At 46.6% G+C, this 12,523-nt stretch overlaps 2 protein-coding genes across 2 annotated transcripts; both read right to left on the bottom strand.

Annotated features, from left to right (window-relative positions):
- Positions 1-10: 10 nt before the first annotated feature.
- SPPG_07976 (uncharacterized protein) lies at positions 11-1,292 on the bottom strand. Its single transcript, XM_016756128.1, has one exon. It carries the CDS (start codon positions 1,158-1,160, stop codon positions 132-134), a length of 1,029 nt encoding a protein of 342 aa, XP_016604809.1. The 5' UTR covers positions 1,161-1,292; the 3' UTR covers positions 11-131.
- A 3,183-nt stretch (positions 1,293-4,475) lies between these two features.
- On the bottom strand, positions 4,476-12,444 carry SPPG_07975 (uncharacterized protein). The gene is made up of 15 exons (XM_016756127.1): positions 12,257-12,444; positions 11,877-12,092; positions 11,676-11,807; positions 11,408-11,611; positions 11,041-11,334; positions 10,886-10,984; positions 8,731-10,824; positions 8,032-8,657; positions 7,578-7,970; positions 6,649-7,513; positions 6,337-6,590; positions 6,147-6,271; positions 5,434-6,080; positions 4,951-5,357; positions 4,476-4,875 (listed from the first exon to the last, which is right to left on the bottom strand). The coding sequence occupies exons 2-15, from the start codon at positions 12,066-12,068 to the stop codon at positions 4,611-4,613; spliced, it is 6,597 nt and encodes a 2,198-aa protein (XP_016604808.1). The 5' UTR covers positions 12,069-12,092; positions 12,257-12,444; the 3' UTR covers positions 4,476-4,610.
- Positions 12,445-12,523: the final 79 nt, after the last annotated feature.

Here is a 12,523-nt window from a genome sequence, read left to right as displayed (position 1 = left end):
GAGATCAGGGGTCAATGAATGTGCATTTATATTACTACCTATTATGTTATCCCCTGGATAAGGGAGGGTACTAATGCGCTATGTACAAACCAGTTGCTACATGGCTTTTGTGTTACAGATGCTAGATAATCTCAACTAACGACTAAAATAAACCTGCCAACAATCATTTCATCCCCTCTCGCGAGTTGTGCCACGACTGTCCAGTGACCCACTTCCAACGATGCATCAAAGCCCACTGCCCCATTTAGCACAGAACTCATGGCCATCGCGCTATGAAGGTGCGCCGCATTGCGGCCGCCCGTACACCGTGCTGCTAATGTAGCCGGCAACCCATGTACATGGTATAGACTCGCTTGGTCGGATCGGGTGATGATGACATGGGCAGGCGAATTAAGAAAAGGGCGAAGATCGTCGATGACATTCCCCGCCTTGTCGTACACTCGTATTGTGAACGGTGTGCAGGCACCAGGGCGTACATTGGTCCCGTTGTTTAGCATCTCAAGACGCATAATGTACTTTCCGTGAACAGCGATGGCATCGTCATTAAAGTAAATCGGAGAAGTGTAAACGTCCCCTGGCGAGACCTTTAGTCCTTGACCGATCGTCTCCCATGTAGAGTTGCCCAGCACTGGTGTAGAGACGGGTTCACCCGGAACGGTAGCATGAAATAGATGCTTTCCACTAGAATGGCCAACTCCCACCGCCCAATTTCCAGATACAGGAAATCGAAAATCAACCTTGAGGTCATTACCGCCAAAATCCTCTGGATGGATATGACCGAATACTTGCGCACCCGGGGACACCAATGCTACATGTAGACTTTTTTCCCCGGGAACCGCAAATTCTTCGTATGAGACACGTTGATTGGTATTGGAATCGGTGACCGTGAAGGCAAGGGTTGTCGTTTGGTTCAGTGGAGGCACATCCTCACCGTCCAAAGTAATCGAGTAAATAGGAGGGAGAGGTTTTGAACGGCGCCGGATGAAAATAATTGTTGCACAAGTCGTCATGAGGAGTAGGAGTGAGATGCCACAACTGAGGATAACCTTCTTGTTCAGTCGTCGTCTTGGCTTTGGAGCCGGCGGGAGGAGGACCGTGTCCTTGATGTCATTGTTGTTGCTCGCTAATAGCGGTAAAATATCAGCTCTGTACATTTCCATTTTTTTTCGACTGTACGTTGGTGTGGGGTATCTCGTCTCCACCGGGTTATCATATAAACATCTCCTCCATCCCAATTTCCCAAATTTACCTCAAACGCCAAACAAAGCGAACCTCGTTCTCCGCCCACCGAGCAGAGGGCCGAGTTTCGCGCTATTATTGCCCACCGCTTAAGATCATGTGACTTCTGGATGGAACACTTACGTAATCTACTAGGAGGTGTTCTTTCCAACGATCGAAACATGAATCGTTTCGCTTTCCGGAGCTATATGTTCTACGATGTTGACATTGTAGATTACAATTAAAGCCCTAAATTACTCCGGTGGAGTTCTTCGGCGGCGGTGTAATACAAGGCCAACGAATGATAACTTATTGTATCGTCGGCCGTGAAACGTCGCAATAGCTTGGCAAAAACGATGGGTTGGGGTGGCCGCAACCCCCACATTCAATGTGACGGTAAATCCCACTTACCCGTAGTCAGAGTACCGTGGTCGCGTATAAACCCTTTTTCTCATGATGAAATAAATGCTACTTCCTCGGAGTTTAGAAACGCTGTTTTTATTGGGATCTTCAGTCACCGGGGCCTGTCATGAAAGGTTCAGCGGTTCGGGATTCATGCATCCATGTTGTAAAGCCATTGCCTTGCGACAGGTCTGAAAGCAAGCACAAGGTCGATGGTAGCTCGGAAAGACATGACGCAGTCATGATTTCACGTCCTGCCAATTTTCTTTATATCAGAAAGGATTTGAAAATACGCTACACTCTGAATCAATTGGAGTAATGTGATCCAAGAACGGGTAGTCGCGGATGTGGCAGCATACAGTAACATGACAAAGGCTTGGGAGAACATGGATACGTTATTCTCATTGTTGCAGGAATCCGATCAACAGACATCCAATCGGATACTGTATGGTATGGTGTTCAATGCATATCATTATACCATGACAATAACTTGGAGGAACCGGGCCAATCACAACCTGGTCGTGAACAATCGGCGCCAGTTTGATTCCATTTTGTAGCACTTTCCTCCATCTGAGAAATGTCAAAAGTGCTATGACGGAGACATGGGCATTAGATATGGGAATCCTGGCTTGAGCATGAGCGATGGATAGATACTATTATGGACCCGACGTTAACAACCTGCAGCCCGTAATGGGAATGGATAGGTGAGGCGCGCCAACCAACTCAAGTTCCTACGCCATACTGTCAACAGCTCATATTCTGGGAACGGCTTCCCATTCTTGCTGTAATATTGGTGGTTTCATCCCTTTGGACGTGTCCCATTCTACGATCGACAGCCCACTCTCAGTCAGCCAGGTTAGGCCACCGATAACCACAATACCAGAAACAAGAGAGCGCCAATGGAACTTTTGCAATAACTATGAAAGTTTGTTAACCGCTTCAATTATGTAGTCCGTACCTCCATATCCCAATGATCTGTTTACACCAGACTATTTCATCGTGAATGGGCTCAATGAATAATTTCAGTCGTTCTTTGAAGACGTTGGTATTATGTAGACACACTGCGGCTCCTATTGTTAAAGGTTGGAAAAGAGATACCAATGATGCCCGACTTAATGATGCGGTTGACAACATGGTGTGCCCACTGCAAATCGGTGGATTGAATTGGTTTATTTGAATCTGTTTAGCTTCACTTCACATCTGCATCTGCCGCTTGGACAGCGGCGGCGAGCAAATCGTCAAATCACCCGAAAGGAACAAAATATCCAACTGGGAATGACAAAGGAAACCTCAACAGAACATCAGAGTCAACAACAAAACACGAACAGAATTAGAGGTATCGTCATAAGAAGATGGGGTTCAGAGGAACAATCCTTCGTCCAGCAACGAACAGGATGTTTTCCGCTATACATCGCCAATGCCAAAAGCGTACCTACTCTACAGTTGTTTCAATCCTCATAATCCATCATCAACTACAGCGAGAAACCCGTAGAATTAGATTGCCATCTTCATCAAAATCGACGTCGTTTTGAACATACAGTACCAATATTTCGCCTCTCCCTCTTAATCTTAATATCGGTATTGTTGAAAGAGCTAAAACTTGATCATGACAATGTACACCAGCTGCACACTAGATGCTATCAGTAAATAAAGGGTTAACGATCAGTCTCCTCCAGATGTGTTTCGTTCCGGGTAGAATCCACAGACATTCTTCTGGATTATTCAACATGAGAGAGAAGACCGTTTTGAATATATCCTGGCAAATTCCATCTTGCTTCATCCCTTGGAGATGCCAATTGAAGAGGGACATATTTGATATCCATCTTCTATTATATTTTGTGAACACAAGAGTAGGAATCTGCGGAATGCCTAGTCTTCCGTTGGTTGATACAGAATAACATTAGAAAAATGTTGCATACTCTGCATTATTTTCGAAGGTTTGAGGCGGAACGGGAAAAAGGGTTCGAAATAATTCTTTATAATGTCTTTTGTATTTCCAATCCTTGTATGTAAAATTTCCAAGGCTCGAGATCGAAAAGAGACGGATCGGACACACTACGGACGTTTTGCTCAAAGTACTAGAAAGTATCTCCAAGTGTACATACCTTATGGGCTTGGTGCTGGATGTGCATAGTCTATCTACTCCGTGAATTCAACACTGCAAAAACAACTTCTTGTTTTCGAGATTTCCAAACATGTGGATCAAAACAGATAGCATCCATATTGACAAAAAAGTGACATATTGCTCCGTCTGTACAAAAACGCAGGCATCATATGCAAAAAAAAAAAAAACGAAGCATCCAACAACTTAAGTCACCAACAACATCGGCACCATTGTCCACACATTACTATTTCATCTATAGTGCATATCAGACAATGTAAGAATCCATTGCCACAGTAAACTCAGATACCCGATACCCCGCACTAGTCTTGTAAGAATCCTAACAAGGGCCACTTCCCCACAAAAAAACAAAAAAAAATGGGGAATGGAAAGTTTCTGACAAAGAGAGTTTCGCTCTTGAACAGTAGGGGATTAAAACGCGGGATCGGGGTCTAGAGGTCGTCATTCGCCTCAATACGTCCATCGCCATGTCGTCCGTTTTGCGTTTGAGGTATCCCTGCATGGAATGTTTAAAGTTTTTGGGTTCTTTGTAAACATACTGCGTACAAGCCTGAAATTCTCAACATTGTCATCTACCATCTACCCTACACATCTTTGTAACCCTAACCTTATATCTACCATAAAGGTTAATCCACCTTTGCCCCATTCCCAGAATGTGCAGTACACAATGGGTTGGGCAACGCTCGTTCGTTGACAACATTTGGAGTATGCCATTGTACCAATCAAAAGTCCGTAGACAGTCAGTGGGTTACCCTTTTTTTTTATGATAATATCCATTTGTTGATATTTTGTTATTCCCTTCACAGAGCAAGAAGCAAAACGCTACATGGCAAAATGTACCCAATTTCCCTAACAAAAAATTCATCCACTAATAATCATCTAAATCCAATAAACTTGTATCTTCCAAACTCGTTCGTCCGCCAACAGGCACACCAACAGGAGCGTATCCCTCCCCCCGTCTGACATTGCCCATGATCCAGTCCCAAAACTGCCGACCACGCTCAACAACGACTTCTCCAGCTTCTGCAAAGACAGCCACGGCTGTTCGTATAATGTGGTTCGCGGTAGCCATGATACCGTGTCCGCCAGAGCCGCCGCGGTTTGCCACGTAGTCGTAATCGTCCGCAGGCAATCTGAAAGTGTTACAGAAAGGAAATTAGGAATCTGGACAGCTAGATAACGCATAACCTGGTAACCAGATGCCGTACCTTATTCTTCCAAACATGCGTCCTCGGTACCGGATGAATCCCCACGTCACCGCTCCCGCAGCACCCACCGAACCCACGATGATGAAAAACCAACTGGCACCGCTCAACCGTCTCCGTCCACAGACCCCCACAACTTCACCCAAGTCCAGGTTAGCACCTCCCTGACATTTTGATTTCTTGAGCTTACGGTAAGCGGTTGGCTTTCTCAAAAGACCGTCAATGCATCGAGGTTCTGGTGGTAACAGACCGGGAAGGAGGGTGCATTCGCCCTTTTCATTTCGTGCGTGGTTATACTCGCATTCGTAGTCTGCCATCGTACATTCACATGGGCGTGCATTGGTTCGTCCTTCCAAATTTTGTTGACCAATCACACATAGCCGTTCCGGTTTACGACGATAGTAATCAATCTAAAAGTGAAAATAACCGCAGCATTTTAAAAGAATTGTCATGCCGATAAGGGGGCGCTTAATAGCTGCTTTTTACCTGCTGGCCAAAGAAGCAAGTTCCATTTGCACTGGTCTCACGGCCGGGATTCCAAACTTCAAAGTCGCTCATGTCATGATTCGATTCATCAAACAAGCACTCTCGAAGCCCAAGGTTGTCAAATCCGAGGTGAACTGCAATCGTCTCCCCATCTGCAGGTCCCCCTTTCAGAGTCCCCACAATGACAAATCCTCTGCCTGTACCCTTTGGCTCACTGAACATGTACTTGACATTTAACTTCCCGCCAAGGTCATTGGTAAACTTGAGTTCCCGGAAGTCGGTTCTACCCATATCGAGGGAATACTTGATGACATCGGTTGGACCCTCGTCGTTCACGAGGACAAGAAGTCCCCCGTGATCACCAAATTCCCATCTATGTGCGTCTTTCGTTATCTCACTCCAGCTTCGTCCGCCATCGCGTGACAGGAAGGTATCAGAGTCTCTGTACCCTTTCAAACTGCTCCCGACACTTCCCACTGCCATAATCATGCCAACTGCCGAGGAGGCCGAGAATTGATCCCGTTTGTCTTCACGCGTTGTATATGAATGCAGGTGCAAGGAACAACTTGGCCCGTCAGACGATGAACAATCGTATGGTTTCCCCTGTACGTCCGTATTTGGTGGCTTGATAAAGCTCCACGTAGCACCTATAATTTGCAAGTATGGGTAACGAAAACTGCATATCACAGCGGACAGTATGTGGTCCAACATACCATCATTAAACGTGATCTTACTGATCAACTTCTTGGTAGCCCCAGCTGCAACTTCATCAACATTTGACACGTGATTGATCAAAGCGATTTCCTCTAGTACTTGCAGCTTCTCAAAATCAACAAATCTATAGGGGGTACACCCGATTAGCAAACTCTCGGCCATGACGGCAACACCAATGAGACACCATACCCATTCAGGTTTTGGTTTGTATTCTCCAGACTGAGCTGGTAGAACGTTCCATTCCAATTACTCGTGAAAAGCGTACCGTACTCACGACCTTTGACTCGGTTCACGAGCGTGTCCAGAAAGATGCTCCCAGTTGTACTTTGAAGCACCGTATATCCGATATCAGGTACTTTAAAGCCCGCGGGGAGGTGTGCTTGAGCCCATTCTTCCCCATCCAATGTCACATGCATGATCAGTTCACTGCTGTCGACATGTTGCTATCACAGAAAGTCAGGTACCTGTCACAAGAACATGAAAAAAACGGTTGGTGCTTACCATGGGAGCAACCATAAACTCATTAAACACCGCATAAGCAACAATGCGTTCCATAACCGTCTTGAAACCTTCTTTTCCCATTCCAACATCAACCGTCTTCGCCAACCTCTTGACCCACACATCAGAGGATTTCTTCATCCAGTCAATGCAAAAGACTGTGTTTCTGTCCTTAACCTTAAACATCCCGTCAACTGCCCAACTGCACTGCCTGACATTTTGCAAAAGGAGCTTCCACGTTCTCCCGTAATCTGTGCTCCACCATGCGTCAGTACACCTCTGATACGTCTTATCGTCACAAGTGTCCCGCCGACCCATCCACAGTAGCCAGCCCTTCTCCTCGGCGTGCGTACTTAGGACACTAGCTGTGGCAACGTCTGTTGATCCCACCGCCTGTAAAGTGAGGGAGTGGAAAGAATGTCCCTTGTCCTCTGTATACCATAACTCCTTGTTACTCGTGATGAACCAGGCGCGCGTATCCCAAAATGGATCAGTCCATATGGCCGTAACTCTAACATCCTGGAGCACGCGGTCCCATTTCCGGCCACCGTCTTGACTGATCAGAGTATTTCCGTTCCTAAGTAACATGATCACTGTGTCCGTGTTATTGAAGTAAAAGTAGTCCGCCAACTCATCCGCCAATTTAGTCGATGTGATGATGACGTCTCCAATGGATCCTGTTTCGCCACATTCTCGCTCCACGTCGGTTGTCTTGTCTACTCCACCGGCGCATTGCGATGCGGGGATCTTCCGATAACCTGACGAGCCCTCGTATTTGGTACCTTTGGGGCAATCTGCTGGTCTCTTGGGGTCGACACCGAATAGTACACACTCTTTCGTGGTGGGGTCCTTGAAAAAGTTGTAATCACTGCGAAAATGGCAAAACGATGAGAATGATCCTCTGTGGGGACGGGACGCATTATTTCAAATACCATTCAAAATCGTCATTCGTGCACAGACAAGTCTTATCATTCCTTTCTGTGTCCTGGAATTCCTTTCCGACCCGACAGAGTGCTTCTGCTTTCCTGCGCTGAAAGGTTACCTCCTTGCCCAGGAAGCATCGGTGGCCACTCCCAGTATCGCCCGAACTCGGCATCCATGACTCAAAGTCGCCATTCTCTTTTCGACACTGTCGAGCAAAGATCTTGTCAAAATCAATAGAAATGACAGCCATCCCGCCCGTCCAAGCGTTGGTTGACGCGTAAGACCCGATAACAACAAATTTCAGAGAGGTCGAGGTGGGTTCTGTTGTCAGCAATGCAACCCGGATTGGGCGGGAAACGAACTTGTACTTTGCCCAGCTTAAGCCGAAATCCCAAGAGTACCTACAAGCCATAAAAAAATTCAGTTTCACGTTTTTGAGCGCACAAAACCGGGTACACGTACATCAAGAAATCTGTAGGACCTTCATCGTTGATGATCACAATCAAACCACCATGATCTCCAAGAGCCCATCGATGAGCATCCTTAAAGACTTCCATCCACGTATGTCCAGCATCTCTCGTGATGTAGACATTACCCTCGTTATACTCGTCAAGATGAGCTCCAACATTCCCAACACCAACCATGACACCCGCTGCATTCGCATTCGAGTGCATAGCTTGCGATGCGTGCATGACAGTGTTTTTCATATCCGCATGACAATGCAAGTGGAGACTGCAGTCTTCTTTACAGTCGAGCGCTTTTCCATTGGCATCGAAACTGGGAGCAGTAATAGGCTTCCAGGTACTCCCGTCATCAAATGATATGGTGCTACGTAGCTTTTTGCTAATGGAGCCGTAGAGCTCATTAACGTTTATAACGACATTTCCGACGATAATACCTTCGACGCCCTGCATTTTTTCGAAATCAACCATGCCATGGCCATTTCGATTAGTGTTTTCAAGCATGCGTGAATAGTATGTTCCGTTCTGGTTGGATTTGAACAAGGTTCCGTATTCAGCATTTTCGCGGGTGCTCTGTCCAACGTCCAAAAAGACGCCAGATGTAGTGGATTGCAGGACGGTGAACGCCTGATGAAAAAAATAAAATATGTTTAGTAAACGAAAACATTTTGATTCATCACGTTTCAAGAGCTGCCCTTACGTTTTTCTCAATCTTTGTGTTTGGAGGATACTGCGCTGCCACAAAGTCTTGGCCATTCACGGAAACCAAGAGTTTCAACTCGGATGCAACTTCCGCGGCGACTACCATGATACCATTGACCACGTAGAATTCTCGAACCCCCTTGTCAATCAAGACTTTCTTTGCTTTGCCTTCTTTGGTGAATTCCACCAACTGGACGGTGTTGTCACCACCACCGCCCCGATTCAAATCCGGTTGTCCAATATTGCCATTCTTGTACTTGTAGCTCATACAAAAGACAGCGTCCTCATCGATCGCGGGATTCTTGAATTTAACATCTCGTGCCCAGATGCATTTGTTCGCCCATGTTTCAATGCTCTTCCAACTTTTGCCGTTATCTTTGGTAATATATGCTTCGGTGTAGCAATTTTTCGAGTTCGAGCTACAGCCACGAGCCCCACCAAGGAAAGTGTACCAATCCGGCTGATCCGGATGGAAGTCAATGATTGGGAGACCAATGGTATTGAACTGCTTAGGAGTGTCTAGCTTCCGTAAAGTACCGCTGCCACCAGCAAGCGCATCGTCCGTCATCCATATTTCCCCTTTGTCCGTAAAGAAGAATGCGCGCTTATCAGCAGTTTCGTGGAGGCCCATGCCCATAATGGGTCCTTTATCCTCGAGAACGCGCTCCCAGGTACTGCCTTCATCATTACTGCGCCATACTTGCTTCGAGGATGTCCGCATGACGACGACAGATGACTTGCGAAAGTACAAGACGTGCTCGATAGAGGTATCGAAATCTTTTACTGAGGAGCTCGGATCCCTTCCTGCAGGTGGGTCCACTATGCCAATGGGCCGATCCACTTTTTGGCAAGTTTTTTCTTTCGTTAGTGGGTACTTGTCGTTCTTGCACACGTCCCCAGGAATCTTTCGATACCCTGATTTGCCATTATATGTGTCTCCAGGCTTGCAGTCCAAAGGCTGATCCTTGATATCGCCAACAGGTTTACAGATAAGATCGTCAGGGCGGGAGTCATCTCGCACAAAGTCCACATCACACTCATAGTCATGAGCACCACACTCGCAAATCTCCTCCTGGGTTGGGAGCGCTTGAAACTTCTTTTTGACATAACAATTTGCATCCGCTTTGCGCCGGTAAAATGCGACTGACTTGCCGAGAAGACAGGTCTGTCCACCGACATTATCGCCAGGTCTCCACAGTTCAAAATCTTTGCTGTTTTCTGGATGATCCACATTGTCGCAACGACGTTTCAATACATCGCCAAAGTCTAGTTGCACCATGTACTTGTTCTTCTCCTCCTTATCCTGAGCAAACAGCAGCATCCTCTGAGATGTCGAATCATTATCAAGGATTGTCATTAAAGGCTTCCATTTCTTCGACTCTCCGAGTTCCAGGGGTTCCGACTGCCACGATTTCCCATGATCCGTTGAATAAATGACGTGGTCAGTAGTATCTTTGTCTGGTACGAGCACGATGATTGCCCCGGAATCCAGAATCTCGTACTTATGAGGCCCCTTTGCAGCCGCTATCCACGTTCGCCCAGCGTCGGTTGAGAGGAATGTATCACTCTTTTCGTAAGGCTGCAGGTAAGGACCGACTGTCCCCACCCCGACTAGGATCCCAGGAGCGCCACTTGTCGAAAATATTCTCCCCACATTATGTGGATGGGTGACGGAATGAAAGTGTAGGGCACAATCTTGCTTGACGGGCCCGGAGGTTGCAGGTGTGCAAGACCATTGCTTTTTCTCTGCATCTACCGCTGGCGGTCGGAGCAAATCCCATCTTCCGCCATTGTCAAAGGAGAGCTTTGTGGCAAGCTGTTTGTCTGCTTCAATGCCTGAACGCTCAATCTCTTGCCAATTGACGACTACATTTGCAAGTTGTATCCCTTGAATAATCGACGCCTGGATTCTCTCAAAATCAACGTGACCCCCCCTGGCGCGATTTGTATGCTCTAACGACTTGACAAAATGCGTTCCATTCGTATTGGAAAAATACAGAGTTCCATACAGAGACGGTCGAGTTGACGAAGTCTTTCCGGCCAACATATCAATCGCGAGTGACATTGTCGATGATTCAAGCACCGTGTATGCCTAGATATTTCCGGTTACTCAACCCATTGGGCTGCTCACATCATCTCTCGTTGAAACCCACCTCCTGCTGCATATTGGTTCCCAGTGGGAAACGAGCTCGACTGAACACATTTCCATCCGTTGACACAAAAAGCTCCGCAGCTCCAGTATTCGGCATTTTCTAACGGCGATATGAGAGACATCATTGCAACGAGTAAAAGACTTCAAAGAGCTTACCACAGCAATGACCAAAAACCGCTCAACAATGCCTATTCCAACAGCGCCGCCACCGCCCAGTGGAATAACCTCACGCTTGGCATCTTTGAAATAGGTGTCACTTTTGACAAGACGAAGTTGTGTTGGATCTTTGCGCGACGAGTCGCCATGTTTCAGGTCGTCCGGCCATTCTGCACAGAAAATAGCATCCTCTGAAGGGTACTCGAAATGCGGTGACCCATTCGCCCATACACACTCGGTGGTATAGGTCAACAGCTTTTCCACAGTTTTAAAGTTGTCTTTTGTATAGAATGTCTTGCAGTCAAATAAAGATATTAGAGCAGGGATTTAACGGTCGTGCTTGACACACTACTGGAAATTACATTACCTCCTCATGACATGTTCTGGTCCAATCGCTGCCTTCGCATTTAGCACCAGTAAAAAGTATGTATGATGCTTTTCCCTTTTTGGCATTGAACGCAAACTTTGCATGACCGGAATAAACGAGTTCAAGGTCAGTGCTAAAAGTCCTCCAGTGCTCCCCTTGATCCGTTGTTATGTAATGTTCCTTTCCACGGGTCAAGACGATGGCCTATACACGCAAGATCTGCATAAGCACGCAACATTCCAGAATCAAACTCCCGCCCATCCCTTACCGTTGTGTCCTTGGCATGCGGATGGTGAATCAAAAGAGTAGCAGACCGATCAGGTATATTTGAGACCTTTGTCCACGTCCGGCCCTCATCAGTCGATCGCCAGATTCTAGCATTTTCGTACATGAGAATGACCTGTGTCAAGGGGAGGAGCAATTTAGCATTCCTGTGCATCACAGAAATGTATCTTACTCGACAACAAACCTCAGAGTTTTCAAAGTAAAACAATTTCTGTGGTACGCTTTCGAACGTAGTAGGGTAACGGCCGACACTCCCATCCCGTGCATGAAGAGATGTCGCTCCAGCAGTGGATGCGAGCTGAACCAGTAACGACCAAAATGTAGTCAAAACCACCATAGCCCACCAGCGGCGGGCTGTATGACCGCTCATTGCCATGATAGTAGGCAAACCGGTGAGCGTCTATGATATTTCAAAAAAGGAAGTATGGAGATCGTGGTCAGAGCTCACACTGAAACAGGAGGTCAAGTAAAAGGATATCAATTTCAAAACAACCCTTGCATTGCCTCCCATACGGTTCTGCAAGCAGTTGACTAGATAACCTGCAAAACTGCAACTTTCCTTACCTACCCAATTCCTCGCTACCCACCAAACGACAATAATGTACTATATACTCTGGAATTGCCAGCTACAAAACCCTTGTTTCAACAAAGGGTATCTGTCGAACGGCGTGAATAAAAGGGTGCCTGAACAAGAATTCAACAAGTTCTTGAGATGGTTTCAATGGACACTCCACAAGATGGGACGTTTGGCCACAGTATCGACTTGCCCCCGTTGCTGTGCCACAAATGCGTCTCCATACTGGATGGATCTGGCTATGAAACCGGAAAGAA

The sequence above is a fragment of the Spizellomyces punctatus genome (assembly GCF_000182565.1).
Source record: "Spizellomyces punctatus DAOM BR117 chromosome Unknown supercont1.18, whole genome shotgun sequence".
Taxonomy (NCBI): domain Eukaryota; kingdom Fungi; phylum Chytridiomycota; class Chytridiomycetes; order Spizellomycetales; family Spizellomycetaceae; genus Spizellomyces; species Spizellomyces punctatus.
The sequence above is the reverse complement of the archived record's forward strand: the minus strand, read 5'-3'. Positions and strand labels throughout refer to the sequence as shown.

What these genes read in the sequence shown, in the direction of transcription:
- SPPG_07976 (XM_016756128.1), bottom strand. Translation starts at nt 1,160, where the DNA reads ATGGAAATGTACAGAGCTGATATTTTACCGCTATTAGCGAGCAACAAC.
- SPPG_07975 (XM_016756127.1), bottom strand. Translation starts at nt 12,068, where the DNA reads ATGGCAATGAGCGGTCATACAGCCCGCCGCTGGTGGGCTATGGTGGTT. An exon ending in ACGAATGACGATTTTGAATG is followed by an intron (nt 7,514 to 7,577) that starts GTATTTGAAATA and finishes CCATTTTCGCAG; the next exon opens with TGATTACAACTTTTTCAAGG. An exon ending in CTTGCTTCTTTGGCCAGCAG is followed by an intron (nt 5,358 to 5,433) that starts GTAAAAAGCAGC and finishes TTTCACTTTTAG; the next exon opens with ATTGATTACTATCGTCGTAA.